A 20,632-nucleotide genomic window follows, 5' to 3' on the forward strand; every position below is an offset into this window, starting at 1 on the left:
GTGTCTGCCCAACCTGCAGGCGGCTCCCCAAAGCAGAAATGATGATTCCATGGGAGGGGCTGGGCACGCCCCTGCCATGGAGAGGCTGCTTCATGTTGGGGCAGGACCTCGGGCGGGGAAGGCTATGCCTTGCCACGGGAGGGTGGGAGCCCTCAGAGGGCACATCTTGTGTTATGCACGTTCGGGCTCCCTAGGCCTCAGAGTCTGGCCCTGAGAAGTCAAGGCAGACATGGTGAAGCTGCCTCCCCCTTGGGAGGGAGGCAACTCGGGCCACCAACACGGGCCAGCTCCTATGTGGCTTTACCCTGTAGGGGCAGGAGAGGCTGGCCACAGCTAGCTCTGGCTTACCTAGGGCTTGGTTGATCCCATGATGCTTTGAGAGGGCCACAAGGAATCCATAGAAGGTCAGTCTCTGAACGTTGCTTAGGACCTCTTTGACGAGTGCTGGGGGTGGGCAGCTAGAAGGGAGAATACAGATGCCAAATTCAAAGACTAGTGAGTCTGAGTGCCATCTTTTCATCCAAACCTTCAGGCTTAGGGGGATGCCCAAAGCCAAGACCGAGGGATCTGCCTACCCTGGGAGCCCTAAGACCCTGGGAAGCATGGCAGATCTCCAGGAGCAAGGCCTTGACTGTGAACAGAAAGGCTGGCATGTTCACTAACTGGTGCTTCACTGGCAGGGGTGGGAGTGGGGAAATGGGGAAATGGCGCTGGGCAAGGCCTCCTCTTGGAGGAGACCAAAACTGGCTGCTCTGTCCCCAAGGGGACTTTGTGCTACACAGGACAGCTTAACCCTCCCTTTCTGTAGGGTGAATTCCTCGCACAGTGAATATTTTTTTCCTTCTCTCTAAAAAGTCAAGACCAATCTATCTCCTGGCAAGGAGAAGGGACCCAAGTTGGTCATCTACAGCTGCTCTTGTCCAAGTGAAAGCAATCCTTCCTGTGAGCCACCTGGGAAGACTTTCAGTCAACATCCTGGACTGGGGGCAAATGGCACTCTTCTAATTTATACATACTGTGACCATCAAGGGCCTAAAAGCCCTGGGCCAGTCAGAACAGCCTGCTGGAGATCTGTTCTGGGCCAGGAGCCTGCAATCCTGGGGCTGAGGTGGGGTCTGCGTGCCCATTTCTCACCTGTACTTGTGCCGGTCACACAAGTTCTCCAGGCACTGGCAGAACAGGGACGCCTCCACGCCCTCCAGCATGCTGGCCTCGCCCAAGGTAAGCCGCGGGCGGTGCTGCCCACTGGACGACGTCGGCACAATCACCGTATTGGGGTTCTTGCCTGACAGCAGGTCCTGATAGATGGCAGCCACGCTCTCCAGGAATTCTGCGTACAGGGGTAGAGGGGCATAGGTCAGGTGGGGACGACACACTTGGTCCCCTCACAGTGCCCTCCCTTCTCTGTGTGTTAGCTCAGCTCCACACCAGCCTCAGTCCTCAGCGCACAGTGTCCTGGGAGCAGGGGCCCTCGGCCTCATGTGACCACTACACTCATGAGAGATGACACTAATATGTGTTTCAGCTCAAATGTCCCCTCCTCTGGCAGTTGTTCCTGGACCAGGTGAGACCCCCTGTTACATACTTTCATGCACCCTGTACTCCTCTGTAGTGCTTATCCAGTGAGGGGTTTTCTGTGTAACTACTTGTTCACTCTGTCTCCTTGCTGGAATGGAAGATCTTGCATAAAGGCCTGGATCATGCCTTGTCAGCCTTCCTGTCCCAGCACCTAGCACTGTGCCCGGCACATAGAAAATGCTATAAATATTTTTAAAAAATTTTAAAGGGTGAACGTGTGCACACTCCTGCTGGTAAGCCCCATCTTGTGAGCCACCTGCCTCTCGGACTCAAGAAAGCAGGCTGGGGCTTCCCTGGTGGCGCAATGGTTGAGAATCTGCCTGCTAATGCAGGGGACACGGGTTCGAGCCCTGGTCTGGGAAGATCCCACATGCCACGGAGCAACTGGGCCCGTGAGCCACAATTACTGAGCCTGCGCGTCTGGAGCCTGTTCTCCGCAACAAGAGGCCGCGATAGTGAGAGGCCCGCGCATCGTGATGAAGAGGGCCCCTGATTGCCACAACTAGAGAAAGCCCTCGCACAGAAACGAAGACCCAACACAGCCAAAAATAAATAAATAAAAGATAGCTTAAACTTATTTAAAAAAAAAAAAAAAAGAAAGCAGGTTGGAATACCAGTGTGGGAGAGAAAGCTTGCAAGCTGCTAATTTATTAAACATTTGAATTCGTTTTCAAATGTTAGTAGCTGAGCCCTCGTAGATAAGCAGAGACTTATGGCCCATCTCCCAGCTGCTGCCCCATCCTGGGAGCGCTGTGAGAAGAGAGCCCCGACAGACAGCGAGGGGAAGCGGGTCTCCACACGTGGCTGCTCCTTCTCTAGGGCCCAAGAAACTTCAGAGAAATGGGAAATAGACGCCTGGAGCTGCTAAGAGCAGGTGGCGAGACCCCAGCCTCCAGCCCCTGCCTGACCAGGCCCTTGGGCCGCCATCAGGAAAACAGAATGTGGGGCCTGAGTGGGGCCAGGGCTGGCTGGGGCCACCCGTTGGCAGGAAGGCCATGTCCAGGCTCCAAGGACAGCCTTCTGTTTACTGGAAGGGCCTGTTTTAAACAAGTTTGTTTATGGACATAGCCAGCAATTTCTAAATCCAACATTCCATTTGATGCGGCTGCGTGTGAGCTGGTGTGCACCGGCATTCATTCATCTATTTTTATTCCACCTGAGCCCAGAAGGTATTTAAGGGCACAGCTGGTGAGCACTGGGGAGCAGGGTGGGAGTGTGAGAGAGGACTGGCATGCGCTTATTAAAAGCTGTGTGGGTGGAAAATGTGTGCTCACACATCTGAGTCAGGGCCCAGGGAGAGACCCCCGATCGCAGTGACACAGCAGAGTGGCTGAGCGCGCTGGCTGTGGCGTGGGCCCTCTGCAGGTCTGGGCTCCACCCCCATAAGCGCTGTGTCTTTGGCAGCTTTGCCTCTGTCAGCTTCTCTCTTAAAGGACCTACCTCTCAGGGCTGTTGTAAGGATTAAGGTGCTCAGTGCTATGCCTGGCACATGGTAAGTTTTCGATAGTGAATTTATCGGGTGTTGATCCAGTAGTGTGTATTGTTGTTACTGTCATTATCACTTAAACCGATTCGTCGCGCTGCTGGCTGGAAGCACTGTAGTTTTCTATGTCTTGAGGAGGCTGAGGGAGTCGGCTCTGCAGACTGAATCTTGTGACCACCAGTGAGAACTAGACATCCTGCTGGTGGGTGACCAGCTGTGAAGCACACGACGGAGGGAGGAGGGGAGAAATGCATGCGCTAGGCACACAGATGGAAAGGGCAACAGGGTAGGAGAGGGCACGTGGTCCTGGCAGGAGCCACAGGGGTCCTGGGAGACTCTCACCTGAGTAGTAAAACTGGATCTGGAAGGCAAAAAGGAAATCTGAAAAAGACATCAAGCAGTCCATGGCGTCGTCCATGAGCACAATCCTGAGGGGGAAAGAGAGAGAAAATATGAGAGAGTGCGTGTACGTGTGTGTTTGGGGGAGCATTCGAGTGAGCCGCTCCTGCGGATCCAGTCTCCCTTGGGACAGCAAGACACTGGGGATGGGGCTCCCCATACAAGCTCCTCCCGGTCACGTCACTTGTCCATCGTTTGGACTCTGTCACCAAACTGAACTGAAGCGGGAGGCAGGCTCCCACTTCAGCGTCTGTGGCACCAGCTAGAGGATGGGACATGGGTGGGGTGCTGACAAGGACAGGGTGCAGCTACAACGCAGCCAAGACCCCTTTTCATACCCTGAAGCAGTAAACACTTTCATCCTGCAGTGAGGACCATTTAGTTCAGAATAAATACAGCTGATCAGAAAAGGCAAAAAGAAAGCCAAGAGGTTTAAAGGGGTCTTGGCAAGTGGCACTGAGACTTAATAAGCTACCAAGGGCCTTCAGAATGGCTACGGGCACTTCCGTGCTGGGACACAGCTGGCACAGAGAGCAGAGGGTACCGCTTGGGGTCTGCACTTGAGAGGGTCCGAGAACACACCCCATCCCGCGACGCCGCGGTGGCCGGTGCTCCTCCACGCACGCTGTCCGCTCTCACAAGCTGACCGCCTCCTGGTGTCTGCTCTCTCTAACCCCTCCGCCTGCGCACCCACCTCGCAGGAAGGAAACCATGTGACCACTAAAGGACTCAGACCAAGGCCACGTTCGTGCTCTGCTCAGGGCCTCACTGGAGAGGGCAGGAAGAGAAGAAAGTTAGCACTCGCTGGACTCCATCCATGTGCCAGGCAGGGTGCCAAACTCATCTACTGATGGGAAGCTGGGCCCCCCCATCTGTTTCTTTTCTTTGTTGTTGTTGTTTTTTTGGCTGTGCTGCGTGGCATGTGGGATCTTAGTTCCCCAACCAGGGATCGAACCCGCACCCCCAGCAGTGGAAGCACTGGGTCCTAACCACTGGACCACCAGGGAAGTAACCCCCACCACCACCTCCCCATCTGTTTTTGACTGGGCCCTATCTTTCCTTTTAAAAAAAAAAAACCTTTTATTTTGCTCTCTCGTGCATTTTTCTAATTCTCTCTCCACCTCCCTGGGTCAGAGAGTCCCCAGACTGGCCACTGGATCAGCTCCAGAGAGAGCAGGCATTGCTCACCTCTGGGGAAGGGGCTTTAGAGAGAATATAATGTGAGCGGTGCCCCTGGAATTGTGCCAGGCAGCTGCCCTGGTTTCAGGTCTCCCCGAAGAGAGAAATGGTTCCTACCTCTAGTCTTCAGTTGTAATAATGGTAACGATAGAAACAGGCAATATTAACTGAGTACTTACTTCATGGCAGGCACTGTATAAGGTATTTAACTTATATTAATTAAAATTTATCCCACAACAATCCTATGAGGTAGGTCTTGTTGATTATTCCCATTTTACAGGTGAAGAGATTAAGTCTCAGAGCAGTCAGCTTGCTGAGGTCGCACAGCTGGTGAATTTGCTCTACACGTCATGTACTTACTTTCTACTAGGCCTCACTGCCTCTTTTAAAATAAAGATACAGAATATGAACACTTGCATTTTACTTCTCAGTTTATTAGCTGCCTAACTTATCTTTTTTCTTCTCACCTATATCTTAGGGCCTTAACTGTTTCTCATGTATCTTTTGGGGAAGAAAAAAGCTGCCTCAACTACCAGAATTCAACATTAAAATTCCAGCTGGAAAAAAATTCAAGGCCAGAGAGTGGGAGGAAGCAATGCTGCCAACGGCCACAGGAGGGCGTCCTGGTCTCTCCGGCAGAGGCTCCTGGGCCCAAGCGTTGAGCCGTTGGCCAAGTAGTTACCCCGTTTCTCATAACCTCAGGCAGGCGAAAGAGAAGAGAGAGGGCACAAAGCCCAGATTCTGATATCTGGATGGGAAGAGAGAGGTAGAGAGAGGGCAGGTAGTAGGGACTGGGTGACAGAGACACCCAAACTACAGAGGAAGAGTGAGCTCTCCCAGAGCCCCAGGGAGGAGGAGCCAACAGCACCTCCAAGTCGTGCCTTCCCAGGCTCACAGGGAAGGAAAAGGCCCCAGAGGAGACAAGGCAGTGACCTCTCCTTCCTGCCCCACTCCCGGGACAGCTAAGAACCCGAATGGCCTGAAGTTAATTGCTAGGGAAGAGTGCTGGGCTGAGAACACCCCCAAGCAGGAAACCATGAAGGGGAACCAAAGCCTTTGAAGATGTTAGTTGGCTCCTCTTGGTTTATCATCAACCTGGGACCTGGTGCTCCTGTTTATAGCAGTTACCGCCATTTACTATTTCTCTCTTTACCTATTTATTCATTCATTTCATACAGATGGTCCCCGACTTACGATGGTTCAACTTAGGTTTTTTGACTTTACAGTGGTGTGAAAGCAAGACAAATGTGGTAGAAACCATGTTTTGAAATTTGAATCTTGATCTTTCCCTGGCCTAGCGATGCGCAGCACATGCTCCCTCGTGATGCTGGGCGGTGGCAGCTCCCGGTCAGCTACACGGTCACCAGGGTGGACGCAGACAGCCATTCTGTACCAGACTACCATTCTGTTTCTCACTTTCAGTACACTGTTCAATCAATTACATAAGAGATTCAACACTTTATTATAAAATAGGCTTTGTGTTAGATGATTTTGTTCAACTGTAGGCTGATGTAAGTGTTCTGAGCACATTTCAGGTAGGCTGGGCTAAGCTATGATCTTTGGTAGGTTAGGCGTAAAAACGCATTTTTGACTTTTGATATTTTCAACTTACAACAGGTTTATCAGGACGTAACCCCACTGAAAGTCGAGGAAGATCTGTATTGCAATATAATTCAAATACCATAAAATTCACCCTTTAAAAGTGTACAGTGTGGGACTTCCCTGGTGGCGCAGTGGTTAAGAATCTGCCTGCCAATGCAGGGGACACGGGTTTGAGCCCTGGTCCGGAAGGATCCCACATGCCACGGAGCAACTAAGCCCGTGCGCCACAACTACTGAGCCCACGTGCCAAAACTACTGAAGCCCACGCGCCACAACTACTGAAGCCCACGTGCCTAGAGCCTGAGCTCCGCAACAAGAGAAGCCACCGCAATGAGAAGGCCGCGCACTGCAATGAGGAGTAGCCCCCACTCGCCGCAACTAGAGAGAGCCCGCGAGCAGCAACGAAGACCCAACGCAGCCAAAAATAAATAACTAAATTAATAAAAATTTAAAAAAAAAGTGTACAGTGTTTTTTAGTATATTCACAAACTTGCACAATCATCACCATTGTTTAATTCCAGAAGTTGTAATTCTTGCTGATCATCATGCTCCTGAGACAGGCCCTGCCACGCCAGGGCTTCCAGCCAACTGCCATAAGCATCTTCCTCTCCCAGCCGCAGCCAGGACTGTCAGCTGCAAGCAGGGCCCGCCCTTCCAGCCCCAGACCCGGCTGCAGCTTTCTGTCCGCAGCCATTCTTGACTATGAACGTTAGCTCCCTCTTTTGAGAGGGTGGCAGCCTCCGTGGGAGCAGGGCGACCCTGTGCGTGCTCTGGTTTTGGCCCCTGCTCCTCGGTGGGCTGAGACTCAGATTGGTCAGGAGGGACCAGCGGGCTAGTTGGGGGAGGCAGACAGGCAGCAGGGGCTTTCTTTCTGCGGGGCAGGTGGCTGGATCCCAGCAGCACCCGTGCCTAGGACTGAGGGGTTTTCTTGATTGCAAGCAGGGGGACTGGCGGCCAGAGAAGCCAGTTGGACCTCAGCTGTCATTAACAGCAACACGCCTCTGCTCAGCCAGAAACCTGGGGTCCTCCTGGCATGCTGGACACTCCCTCCCTTGCCTGCCCCACATCAGTCAGTCACCAAGTCCTATCAGTCCGCTTCCGGACATTTCTCTTGAATCTGTCTGCTTCTTTCCACTTCCACAGCCCCCATCCCATGCCCACCTCCACCTCTTCTTCCTGGATAACGGAACGACCTCCTACCCGGTTTTCTGCAACACTCTTGCCTCCTTCTAATTGAGTATCCATACTGTGGTCAGAAGGATCTTCAAAATGCGAATTTGACCATTTTACAACTCTGTTTGAAACCCTTCATGGGCTTCCCATTGCCCTTAGAGCAAAGTCTCCCATCCTTATCCTGGCTTATGAGCCTGCATGACCTGCCCTCTGCCTCCGCTCACCTTTCTATACTCATCGGAGGCCCCAGGCAGGGTCCCTCACGATGTTCCAGCCACACAGATCCTTCAGTTCTTCCTTCCTCCTGCCCTCCATGCCCTTCTCCTCACGGACCTGATTGATGCCTCCTCACTCTTCGGGGTACAGCCACAGAGCACCCCTTTGGGAAGGCGAGGGCAGGCCTCCCTGCTCTGGCTTCCACAGTTCTCTGTGACCCCCTCACACTGTTCGTGTCTGTCTTTGCCCCAGGACTATAAGATCCACCAAGTTACACCTCTGTCTCTCTGTTTGCTGCCTGACTCAAGCGCCAGCATGGTGCAGGGCACACAGTAGGCACTCGGTAAACATTTGTTGAATGAAGGAAAGCATGAACAAATGACTAAGAGAGGCTGCAGTACCCTTTTCTTTTTCCCTGGCAAGGTGACATCTGGATACTACATTCAGCTCTGGACAGTCCATTTAAGAGGAATAAACTAGAGTCACGGAATAGGTAGGTCAGAGTGGTGGAGTCTGCAAACCAGGATATCAGACAAATGACTGCCTTTAGATCCTTTAGCCTGGAAGAGAAGATGAAGGAGGAAGTGAGGCCCCCGACTCTTGAAGGGCTGCCTCTGAGGGAGATGTCACAGGGATCTAGAGTTTGGCTCTAGAAGACTTGAAGATGCCCATCTCTGGGATTATGGCTGCTTTGTGAGGGAGTGAGCTGCTTGTTGCTGGAGATATTCAAGCAGAATACTTCCCAAAAGTATGAAAGAGCTCCTTCTAGCCCTGAGAGAGTGTCATCCCAAGGGTGGACAGAAGTAACAGCTTCTCCTGTTAATGAGGGTTCTGCTGGGGGGAAAGTTTGCTGTTCAGAGGACCGTCGCTGCAGAAAAGTCTGAAAGACTTACAAAAAGGTGCTTTTAGAAAAATCATATGCTGCATTGTCCATCTCCAGACTAATGCTCTGACCCATAAAAGTTCTGGGCATCTCGCATTGGAGTCTTGGCAGAACTGTGGGAAAAGGCAGGCAGGAGGCTACAGGTCTGTCTTTGCCTTTGGTGACAGGGACAACCCCAGGCTGTAGGCCCTACAAGCCACCGACAGCTGCTTCACCCTGAACTCAAACTTGTCACCAGCCCCCAGAGGGCTCAAGAGGAGTTTCCTGAAGACAGGTCATCCACGTGTGCTGTTTTCCAGTTGATGGCAGTTGGCTCAAAATCCCTTCCTGCCAGAGGCCTCCTGCTAGCGTGCCAGCTGTGTCTGACACCTGGAGGAGACTGGCCGCCCCTGCTTTGAAGTGGAGCCAGCAAGAAGCTGCTGCCAACGAGAGTCTGTGCAAATCCACTGGATTGTGGAGAGATCCCTGCCGGCCAGGCCTCAAGGCTAGAGAGGGGAACTCTGGGGGAGAAGTAAAGGCACTCTAGTTCAGGCTGGCTCTGAGCAGAACCATGTGAAGGGTGGAGTCCAGGGCAGCGACTGGAATGGAGAAAGAGCACTTGGCAGCGTCTGAGCTACTCCCAAGGGGGCTGGCCGTGCTCTCACTCCCATGCTGACTTCCAACAGCTGGGATGGGCTGGCTGGCTGGGAGTTAAGTGGGTGCCAAGGAAGCAACAGCTTTCAGTCCGAACCTACTGACTTGCCAGCTTCCTATTCCCCCTTAAGGGTCAGTATCCCTGGTCTAGTGGCATGAGCTGTACCTGGTTTTTTGTTTTGTTTTGTTTTGTTTTGTGTTTTGTTTTTGTGCAGTTCTGGGTTAGCAGCCCTGGGATCAAATCCCAGCTCTAGAACTGACTGGCCAAGTTACCTTTTCTTGGGCGAGTTACGTTTTCTCCTGGAGTTTCAGTTTCCTCATCTGTAAAGAGGGGATAATTATAGTTCCTCTTTCATGGGATTCTTGTGAAGACTCAATATGGTGATATACTGTGCCTATTCTATTATTATATACGAGTAATCACTCAAAATAAGTGTTAGCTGCTATCAATAAGTGTTCTAGCTGGTTTCAGGTGATGGAAGAGCTCAAAATAGCAAATAAAATATAGCTCAGAGGAAGTAAGTGCTGCCAGCACCCGGCCGGGCAGAGGCTCTCAGGCGGAAGCTAGCTATCCTGTTTCAAGTCCACTTTTGGGGGAAGCCAGGCCTAAGCCAGGGCCAGGAAGAACGCTTCCATGACTGAACTTCCTTTGGGAGGTCACACGAGCAGCGTCTTTCATGGGTGCAGCTGAAGCATGTCTCCGAGTCTGTCTGGGATCCTGGGACACCTCTGTGGACTATGTCTTAAAGTCAGGGCCATGAGTGAGGATGAAACTACACCCTGGCCACCTTCTCCAGGTGTTGGCAAGGTTTCCTGTGACACTTCCTCAGGGTTGCCCCTCTTCTGGACTGTGTCGGAGGCACCCTTGTGCCTCACAAGCTGCCTCCAAGTCCAGGCCCTCAAAGCAGCATGGGGTGTCCAGGTCATGGCTCTCCCTGGGCTCTGGCCTGCACCTGCAGGGGGTCCCAATCCCACCTGCCCTGTGGTGCCTGAGAAGCTGGATCCAGAGAGTGTGGCAAGTAGCAACAACTACAGCAACACGGTATTTGTTAAGGGCTTACTTGGTCAGTGCCATACATCTGTCATTGCATTTTCTTCTCACGTTAATCCTATGAGGTGAGATCAGTGGATATCTTTACCGAGAACACGGGGGTTCAGAAACCTGACCAGGGTCTCAAGGCAGAAGCAAAAGAGCTGTAATTCAAACACAGGCCCCTCTGACTCTAACCACAGTTCCCAGGCCACTGCAGCTGCTTCCAGTAAGAAGTGGCAATAACGCCTCCTGCCGGTGGCGCTGTCCCTCCTCCCACCCTTGGTGTAGAGCCGTGGCCCCCAGGAAGGCTGGAGCCTTAGGCCCGGATACTGCTTCTTCCCTGCAGACACCGTGAAGGCCCCGCTTGGCCACTTCAGCTCCATTATCCTGGTCTCTCCCAAGAAGCTTTACAGCTGGGGGGTGGTGGGGGAATGTTCCATGATCTTAGGATAAAAACCCAAATCCAGGGCATGGCCTGTGAGGCCCTCTCTTCTCCCAGTCCCCAAACTCCTCAAACTCCAGGCCCACTGACTCCTCCCAGTTCCCCTAGGTCCTCACTGGAGAAAGAGGGGCTTCTTTCCAGGCTGCTTACTTTCCCTAGACGGCCTTCCCCTCTCCCTGCTCCCTCCCTAAATCCTACCCACCCTTTTCACTTTATTTTTTACTTTTTTGGCTGCATTGGGTCTTTGTTGCTGTGCCCGGGCTTTCTCTAGTTGCGGTGAGCGGGGGCTACTCTTCGTTGCGGTGCGCGGGCTTCTCACTGCAGTGGATTCTCTTGTTGCGGAGCGTGGCCTCTAGGCACGCGGGCTCAGTAGTTGTGGTGCACGGGCTTAGTTGCTCCGCGGCATGTGGGATCTTCCTGGACCAGGGCTCGAACCTGTGTCCCCTGCATTGGTAGGAGGATTCTTAACCACTGCGCCACCAGGGAAGTCCCCTTTTCACTTTAAATAAAATATTTAAAACGTCAGAAAAATTACACAGACTAACATAACAAACATTCGTATACCCACTAGCTAACTTCATCAAAACTTCACATTTTGCCATCCTTGCTTCAATGTTTAAAAGCTTTGTAAAATATTACACATATTGATTAAAACACCTGGACACCTGGACACCCTTCCTCATCCCCTTCCTCTACCTTCCTCCTCAGAGATCGTCACTGGGGCTTGAGGGCTTAGCATTCATTCATTTAAACTTGGGCTTGGCATCCCTCCGCATGTTTCCATACTATATTAACTCACACAAATGTCTACATTGTTAAAATATTATGTAACTTTGTTTTGCTTGTTTCCAAACTCTATGCATCATTTGGTAACTTGACATTTTGAGATTCATCAGTGCTGATGCATATATATCTCCCTGCATTCATTTTAGCTGCTGTATAGATTTCCACAGAATGCAGATAACACACTTTGTCCTTTCTACTGCATAGGGACGGGCAGAGGGTTCCACTGGTAGTTATTACAAATAATGCTGCCTGTCTCCTTATAACCAGGCACACTTCTTGAACTTTTAAAGATTTGCCCAAATTGCTTCAAAGTGACTATACCAATTTACACTACCACTAGCAGTTTATGAGCGTTCCCACTGTTCCACATTCTCACCAATACTTGTACTATCTCACTTTAAAATTTTTGCCAATTTGATGACTGTGAAGTGGTATCTCAATTTAATTGGCATTTCCCTGATACTATTGAGTTTGGCCATGAAAATATGCCCAAATGTTTATTAGTTGTTAGGGTTTTCTCTTCTATATATTATCTGTTTGTATCTTTGGACTGTTTTTCTACTGAGGGTCTTCATCTTTTTCTTATTGATTTGTAGGAGTTCTTCATAAGCAATTCTTTTTTTTTTAAATCGCTTTTAACTCTTTTTTTAAAAAATATTTATTTAATTAATTTACTTATTTGGCTGCACCAGGTCTTAGTTCCTGCACGCAGGATCTTCATTGCCGTGTGCAGGATCTTCGTTGCGGCATGCGGGATCTTTTTAGTTGTGGTGTGCAGGATCTTTAGTTGTGGCATGTGGGATCTAGTTCTCTGACCAGGGATCAAACCCAGGCCCCCTGCATTGGGAGCACGGAGTCTTAGCCACTGGACCACCAGGGAAGTCCCCCATAAACCATTCTTGAGACTAAAAAATTCTGCAGACTAATCTGTTGTTAGTTACATATGTAATAAATATCTTCCAGTCACTGGCTTGTCTTTCAACTTTGTTTACAGCATCTTTTGTTGAATAGAAAAATTTAATCTTAATTCTCCGGTAGTCCTGCAGGTTAGGGTTCAGCACTTGCATCGCTGTGGCGAGGGTTCACTTTGCCATCAGGGAATTCGTACTTCCTAGCAGAGACTTCCCCTTTCTCTAGAATGTCAGCTCCACGAGAGCAGGGGCTTGGTTTTGTTCACTGCTCTGTCCTCAGCACCTGGAAGAGTGCCTGGCACAGAACAGGCACTCTCCATGGACACTGGCTGAATGACTGAATAAGTGAATGCAATTTTGCTTGTGGTCAGTTTATCAACCTTGTCCACTGGGCTTGGGCTTTAAGAATTTTTGTCTTGTTTAAGAATTTTTTAACTACCTGGTGGCCATAAAAATATTTTCTCCTAATCTCTTTTAAGAGTATTACAGTTTTGCATTTTACACTTAGGTCTGTAATCTATGTGAAATTGACTTCTGAATATGGTCTGAAGTAGGGATCTAATTTTATTTTATCCTATGTGGATAAATTGTCGACTGAAAAAAAAATGCACAACGTGAGAGTTTTGAGTTAAGCTTTATTTGGGGCAAAATGAGGACTACGGCCCAGGAAATAGCATATCAGATAGATAGCTCTGAGAAACTGCTCTGGAGAGGTAGCGGGGAAGGTCGGTATATACGTGATTTTGGTGAAGGGGATGTACATTCAATCCAGCACACATTTTTGCAGAAGGCTGTCGCTAGTCTTGTGAAGTTTACTGCTAGTCACGAGGAGCAGGTGTCTCCATTAATGACTTTAATGCCTTTTTAGGTATGAGGAGATGCAAGAATTGGGCTCGTAAAATCTTCCCTTGAAAATATCTATCTGGGACTTCCCTGGCGGTCCAGTGGTTAAGACTCTGCGCTTCCACTGCAGGGGGCATGGGTTTGATCCCTGGTTGGGGAAGATCCCGTATGCAGCATGGCCAAAAAAAAAAAAAAAAAAAAAAAAAATCTAACTATCTGAAGGCCTGTTCTGCCATTTTTCCCCAGAGCACAGAGTGCTTCATTCCTGATTTCCACTCTGAATCCCACTCAGGGTGTGCTGAAGGTCAGCGGCTGTAGTGGCTTAATCCTTGTAAAGGCAAATGGCAAGTCCCAAATTTTTAGTTGGCATTATGATGGCCTTATAATCAGTCCTAGTAGTTGACAGGGCAAATTCATCTCTTATTAATCCTTCAGGTCTCAGATTCAACATCTCTGTTTTATGGACAAGTTTTTCATGATTCCCCAGGTTAGGCTGGGTATCCTGTTTATATGTTCCTATAGCACTTAGCTCTTCGTTTACTTAATGTCTGCTGCTCTGTCAGTTTGTAAGTTCTTCCAGGGCTGGAGCAACATTGTCATAGCCCCTCCACAAGCACGACTGGCAATATAACAGGCACTCGATAAAAATCTGGTAAATGAAAGAATGGGGAGGGAAAGGATAGTCTGTTTAGGTGAAAGACCTTTGGGGCAACAGTGACACTGTCAGATGGCAGGTCAGATCTGGGGAGGAGATCTATGCAGGATGATACTGCAGGGGAGAGGCATAAAGAAAGAAAGACATCAAGAGAGCATAAAGCTGTATCTTCCGGGCATGGCATGAGGTCTGGCAGAGAGTAGATGCTCAGTAAACATTTGAAAAATGAATATAGGAATGAAGTATCACTCCCCACTTACTAATTATAATTATGTTCTTTAAAAATAGGTAAGGGAGGGATTTTCCTGGTGGTCCACTGGTTAAGAATCCATCTTGTAATGCAGGGCACGCTGGTTTGATCCCTGGTCGGGGAACGAAGATCCCACATGCCATGGGGCAGCTGAGCCCATGGGCCACAACTAGCAAGCCCACGCACCACAACTAGAGAAAAGCCTGAGTACCGCAACGAAGAGCTCGCATGCCAGAACGAAAGATCCTGCGTGCCGCAACTAAGGCCCGATGCAGCCAAAACAAACAAACAAACAAACAAATAAATAAATAAGAGGTAAGGGAATTCCCTGGAGGTCCAGTGGTTAGGACTCTGTGCTCTCACTGCCAAGGGTGCGGGTTCAATCCCTGTTTGGGGAACTAAGATCCCACAAGCCACGCGGTGCAGCCAGAAAAAAAAAAAAAAAAGGTTTTGTGACAGGTATTTTACATGCATTATCTCATTAAATCCTAAAAACACTCTATGAGGCAGGTGCTATTATATTTCCATTTTAAAGATGAAGAAATTGAGGCTCAGAGGAGTTGCTCAAGGTCACAAGCCTATGAGTGAAGGAAGTGAGATTTGAACCCAGGGCTGTCTGGCTCCAGCACCTGAGTCCTACACCATTAGGCCATTCAACCTTTGTGATACAGGGACCAGCTGAAAAATGACTCTCTTAAATGGAGGTGACTTGTTAGGTCTAAAACTAGATTCCTTAGAGGAGTTTATGTGCTTTTGAAGCACTATATGTATTCAGCATATAACTGTGATAAAAGAGCTTTTCCTGTTAAACATATATTACTCACTAGGAAATCTGGCTTTAAGTGAGGGAGAAGTGAGTTAAACAGTGTTTCAGATGACAAGAGTGAGAAGGAAAAGCAATTCCTTTTAATGCAATCAATTCTAAAATGCCAGAAAGAGATTGGCATGCAATGCTCTAAAGTGGTTCTCAAAGTGTAGTCCCAGACCATGAGCATCACATGAGAACCTATAAGGAATATGGATTCTTGAGCCCCACCTCAGACCCACTGAACTCTGAGGATGGGGCTGGGCCATCGCGGTTTAATAAGTCCTGCAGGTGATTCTGATGCACACTCAAGTTGGAGAACCACTGCTTTAAACCTTCACCCTTGGAGGGAAGATTCCCACCCCTGTGTCATTTGGGCCTTGAATGGGTTACAGGTATGATGGTCTCCCTGGCCCAGGAGGGAGGAGACAAGAGCCTACAGGCTAATCACAGGCAGTCCTGTCTTTACCCTACTTTTTGTTATATATTATTTTCTGAACTTTGTGAAGGGAAAAAAGGCCAGAAACCACTGCCTTAGGGAACCCAGGAACTTCTCACTTATTTAATTTTTTAATTGAAGTATAGTTCGTTTACAATGTTGTGCTAATTTCTGTTGTACAGCAAAGTGACTGTTATACACATATACACATTCTTTTTTAATATTTTTTTCCACTATGGTTTATCCCAGGAGGTTGGATACAGTTCCCTGAACTATACAGTAGGACCTCGTTGTTCATCCATTCTAAATGTAATAGTTTGGAACTTCCCTGGTGGCTCAGTGGTTAAGAATCTGCCTGCCAATGCAGGGGACACGGGTTCGATCCCTGGTCCGGGAAGATCCCACATGCCATGGAGCGACTAAGCCCATGTGCCGCAACTACTGAGCCCACATGCTGCAACTACTGAAGCCTGCGCACTCTAGGGCCCGCATGCCACAACTACTGAGCCCGTGTGCTGCAACTACTGAAGCCTGTGCGCCTAGAGCCCCTGTTCCACAACAAGAGAAGCCACCGGAATGAGAAGCCCACGCACCACAATGAAGAGTAGCCCTGGCTCGCCGCAACTAGAGAAAGCCCAATGCAGAAAGCCCAAAGCCAATGAAGACCCAATGCAACCAAAAAAATAAATAAATAAAACCAACCAAACAAACAAATAAATAAATGTGATAGTTTGCATCTACTAACCCCAATCTCCCAGTCCATCCCTCTCCCTCCCCCGCTCCCTCTTGGCAACCACAAGTCTGCTCTCTATGTCTGACTTCTCACTTACTTAAAAAAATCTGGTAATAATAATAATACTAACATTATTTTAACAGCAGAAATTATTATTTATTGAATGTATATAATGTGCTAAGCAATTTACATATAATTTTTTGTTGAAATCTTACAACCACCCTATGAGTTAGTTATTATTATTAGCCCCATTTTACAGATACGGGAATAGGGCTTGTAGAAGTTGAGATCCTCAAGGTCATCCAGTTAATAGAGCACAGGTGGTGTGTACACCCAGGTCTTTCTAACCCTATGATGCCTGTGCTCTTAAAGGTCAAGGTTAATACCACTGCTTCTAACATTGCTCTGTGCCAGGCATTATTTTAAGCACATTATATGCTTCTTCAATTATTACAACTATGATTATTCCCACTTTACAAGTGAGGAAACTGAGGCTCGAAGAAATTAAATAACTTTCCCAAGGGCACAAGCTGGTAAATTGTGGAACCAGGATTTGAACTCAAGAAGTTTGGCTCTAGTTGAATGTTCTTAACCATCAGGAAAGCCTCCCAGTCCTTGGAGGATGGAGACAGAGATGCTATGGTGACCATTTAGGGATAAAATTACTTAGCGACTCCACTGCTGCAGGAGTGTGTGCGGTGGAGGGGATCTCTGGCTGGGCGCTGTCATGGAGTCTGATTGCTCTTTGCTCTCCTGTTTCCGGCTCACACCTGCCGCTCCAGGGCCTGGCCACGGTGCTGGCCGCACACGAGTCAGGCGCACGTGGAGCTGCTCTGCCGCTGAACAGGCTCTCGCGTACAGCTGCCTGTGGATTACATGCTTTCACGCACACAGCATCAGAGACTGGAGCCTCCTCCTGCAGCCCGTCCCCAGACCTCAGGGCCATGAATACAGTGAGACCAGCAGTGAGACAGGAGAGGGCAGTGCCTCTTCCAGCTAGAGTAACTGCCTTGGAGGCCTAACCACCCCCATCTGCAGTTCTGGTCAGAAGCCTGGGTTTGTGTGTGAGGAATTTGGGATCCTGACCTTCAGGACAAGATGAGAATAGCTTAAACAATCAGAGGACACTTTCTGGGATGTATGCAATTTTTCCACACACACACCAGCTGGAGTGGAGTGACGAAAGCAGGGCACTGGGGAGGCGGGGTTGACACAAAAGCCTGAGTCCTGAGTTCATCTCTAACTTTGTAGCCGGTATCCTGAGGCTCACCTGGGGCCCTTCTGTTGTTGATACTGGCATCCCCATCATCCCCTCACATTCCCTGCTATTGACATGGACTGGCTACCTTGCTTCCTCTTCCTCAGATGGAAAGGTCTGAAGTTTCTATTGAACTCTTGAGGAGGAGGAGGTAAGCTTCTGACACAGCTAAGGGAATGCCACTCCAGAAGCCCCTTGGTATCAATAATTGTACGAATCTGTGGATCTTAGAGGGTTCTATTCCTTCTAGTCTAATCTTGCCATGCTTACACACATCAGATTGTTTGGAAGGGTCTGGGAGATGGGTGGGGCAAATGCAAAAACGGGGTTGGTGGGGTTGAAAATCATACAGAAGGCTCACCCTCAGACTCGCCCGCTACCTTTCAGGAGTGGGACAGGAGGACGGAGGCTGCTGTGCAGTGACAGAAACCAAGGTGATGTGACACAAAGTGGTGGCAGGCCGTGATCGGTACCCAAGGGATCCACTTCTAAATCAAATGGCAAGCTCCTTGAGGGGCAGAAACTATATCTTATTCATCACTGTAGCCCTAATATGCAGAATAGATCCTGGCACAAAATTGGCACTCAAGAAATATTTGATGAAAGGAAGTACTGAGACCTGCTACAACGTGGATGGACCTTGAAAACATAAGGCTAAATGAAAGAAACCAGTCAAAAAGGACCACCATATATCATATGATTCCATTTATTTTAAATGTCTAGAATAGGCAAATTTATAGAGACAGAGTGTGGTTGTCCAGGGCTAGGGAGGATGGGGGGATTGGGAAGTAATGGCTAAGGGGTGCTGGATTTCTTGGTGGGGTAGTTAAAATGCTCTAAAATTGATTGTGGTGATGGATGTGAATATACAGTTGACGCTTGAACAACCTGGGTTTCAACTACACAGGTCCACGTACATGTGGATTTTTTTCAATAGCAAATACGCAATCTGAGGTTGGTTAAACCCGCAGATGCTGAACCCACGGACGCAGAGCCATGTATATGGAGGTACTGTGTATATGGAGAGCTGACTGTAAGTTATACTTGGATTTTCCACTGCACAGAGGGTCGGTGCCCCTAAGCCCCTCCCTGTTCACTAGTCAACTCTCCCCTGTAAATATACTTGACTAATTGATTTAGGGAAGCTGGGCATTTAAAAAATTATTTAGATTTTACTTTTTTAGAGCAGTTTTAGGTTCACAGTGAAATTGAGGGGAAGGTGCAGGGATTTCCCATATACCTCCTGCCTCCACACGTGCTCAGCCTCCCCCAGATCAACATCCCCCACCAATGGTACCTTTGTTACAATCGTTGAACCTACATTGACACATCATCACCCAAAGTCCACAGTTTAGATTTATGATTCACTCTTGGTGTTGTACATTCTATGGGTCTGGACAAATGTCTAATGACACGTATCTATCATGTATGATATAATACAGAGTATTTTCCTAAAAATCCTCTGTTCTGGCATTTTTCAGAAAACAAGATTTTTGCTATACTTCCATTTGTTGCCTTAGCTCAGGTTTTCAGTTAAATAAGTAAAAGTTAGGGGCTTCCCTGGTGGCGCAGTGGTTGAGAATCTGCCTGCCAATGCAGGGGACACGGGTTCGAGCCCTGGTCTGGGAAGATCCCACATGCCGCAGAGCAACTAGGCCTGTGAGCCACAATTACTGAGCCTGCGCGTCTGGAGCCTGTGCTCCGCCACAAGAGAGGCCGCGATAGTGAGAGGCCCGCGCACCGCGATGAAGAGTGGCCCCCGCTTGCCGCAACTAGAGAAAGCCCTCGCACAGAAATGAAGACCCAACACAGCCAAAAATAAATTAAATAAATAAATAAATTAAAAAAAAAAAAAAAGTTAACTGAGGCATAGCCCAACTACCTCATTTGGTTAAAAAATGTGAATGACAGTGAAACCAAACACAGAAATTAGAGGGTTCTAACTATTTCTACCAAGTCTTCCTGGTTCTGGACTAATCTTGAAAACCTTCTTTTAGTATAAGTAATACAATTTATCCCCCCCTCAATTGGGCTTTATCACCTTCATGTTTTCCAGTCTCGAACTTCAACCCCCTTTATCACAAGTTGCTGCCAAACTTGCCCCATATTTTCTCAGAATGTCCTCTAGGGATATTTCTTTGTGTGCGTGCCTGTGTGTGTGTGTGTGTGTGTGTGTGTTTGCCTTTTCCTCTCACCACCTCCCAACTTTATCTGCAGGCCCTAAAACTCCCCGCAGAAACCACCAAAGATCATTTGGCTTCCTTTTGGAAATGCAGAAAGTATTATGTTTTTGGGCAAATCCCAAATAGACCCCTCTCCAAATGCCAGTTTCTTCCTTATCAGTTTTATTCTCCCCTAATGGTATGTTTGTTTGTATACATTTCAGGTTTCTCTCAGAAGCCCGGGCCAAAGAGGGGGCTGAGTTGACTTCAAAAGCCCAGGAGACATACCTGGCTGCTTTCTGAGTGAGCTCCAGCGGGAAATCTGGGCACAGTAATTGCAGCAAGCAGTGATATTCCCTCATGGTCAGCAAATCTGGAGTGGAAATGGATAGGAACACATTAGATCTCTGCATGTGAAGTCACTGCTGTCTTTTTGGTCATTTCATGGGTTTCAGACCTACTCTCAGTAGAGCTGCTCTTTTAAAGGTGAGTCAGTGTTAAGGCTGCATTAGCCACTAACCCTCCAAGGGTGAGATTTTAAGATCAATATTTCTACAAAGTTTTTCCTGGATGGGAGGCACCCAGCTACAACACTTTGGCCTAAGGAGCTTCACTGGTTTGAAAGACGGTCGGGTAAGATGGGGGAATTAGAGGGGTAACTTTATTAGCCTTCTTATGTATGAAAATCCACAAGAGTGAGTCATTTCAGTGCTGGCTAAGTTTGCTGAAATTCTCTGGCATGGTAACATTCACCACAACATGCCCAAAGACCATCCACAGAATATCTGCAGGCAGTACTAAGGCAAATGCAGTCTTGCAATGTATGGAGGAGAAGAATACAGCATAGCAACCCACAGACCTTCTTACTCTGTCATCCAGTATTGTGCAGGCTGGCTCCTTTTGGATGCCTGCACACAAATCTGGTCATCCTATTATAGGAAGCCAAGACAAAGATCCAAGATATACAATCAAGGCAACCAAATGACTCCTGATATACAGAAGCAGTGCTTTGGGAGAGATGAGCCAGGATGAGGCTCTGTGGCCCAGTAGAAAACCCAGAGAGGTAAATCTCAGGGGGGTTTATAGAATGCCAAGGGAGAGGAAATACACTGATGCTTAAAAGTTGTTTTGTTACTGCATGTCCCAAAGCCAAGAGATTTTAGATCAGT

At 48.6% G+C, this 20,632-nt stretch overlaps 1 protein-coding gene across 3 annotated transcripts in view; it reads right to left on the reverse strand.

Moving 5' to 3' along the window:
* CSTPP1 (centriolar satellite-associated tubulin polyglutamylase complex regulator 1) overlaps positions 1-20,632 on the reverse strand; it is a 204,619-nt gene that overhangs the window by 7,541 nt on the left and 176,446 nt on the right. For all 3 annotated transcript variants that reach the window (XM_082340269.1, XM_082340270.1, XM_082340268.1), the window contains exons 4-7: positions 19,752-19,836; positions 3,404-3,489; positions 1,135-1,330; positions 349-458 (exon numbers count right to left, since the gene is read on the reverse strand). In XM_082340269.1, the coding sequence (XP_082196395.1) occupies positions 349-458; positions 1,135-1,330; positions 3,404-3,489; positions 19,752-19,836 (477 nt within the window). The remainder of the gene's footprint in view (positions 1-348; positions 459-1,134; positions 1,331-3,403; positions 3,490-19,751; positions 19,837-20,632) is intronic.

Source organism: Balaenoptera borealis (genome assembly GCF_965194805.1).
Source record: "Balaenoptera borealis genome assembly, chromosome: 11".
NCBI classification, from domain to species: Eukaryota; Metazoa; Chordata; class Mammalia; order Artiodactyla; family Balaenopteridae; genus Balaenoptera; species Balaenoptera borealis.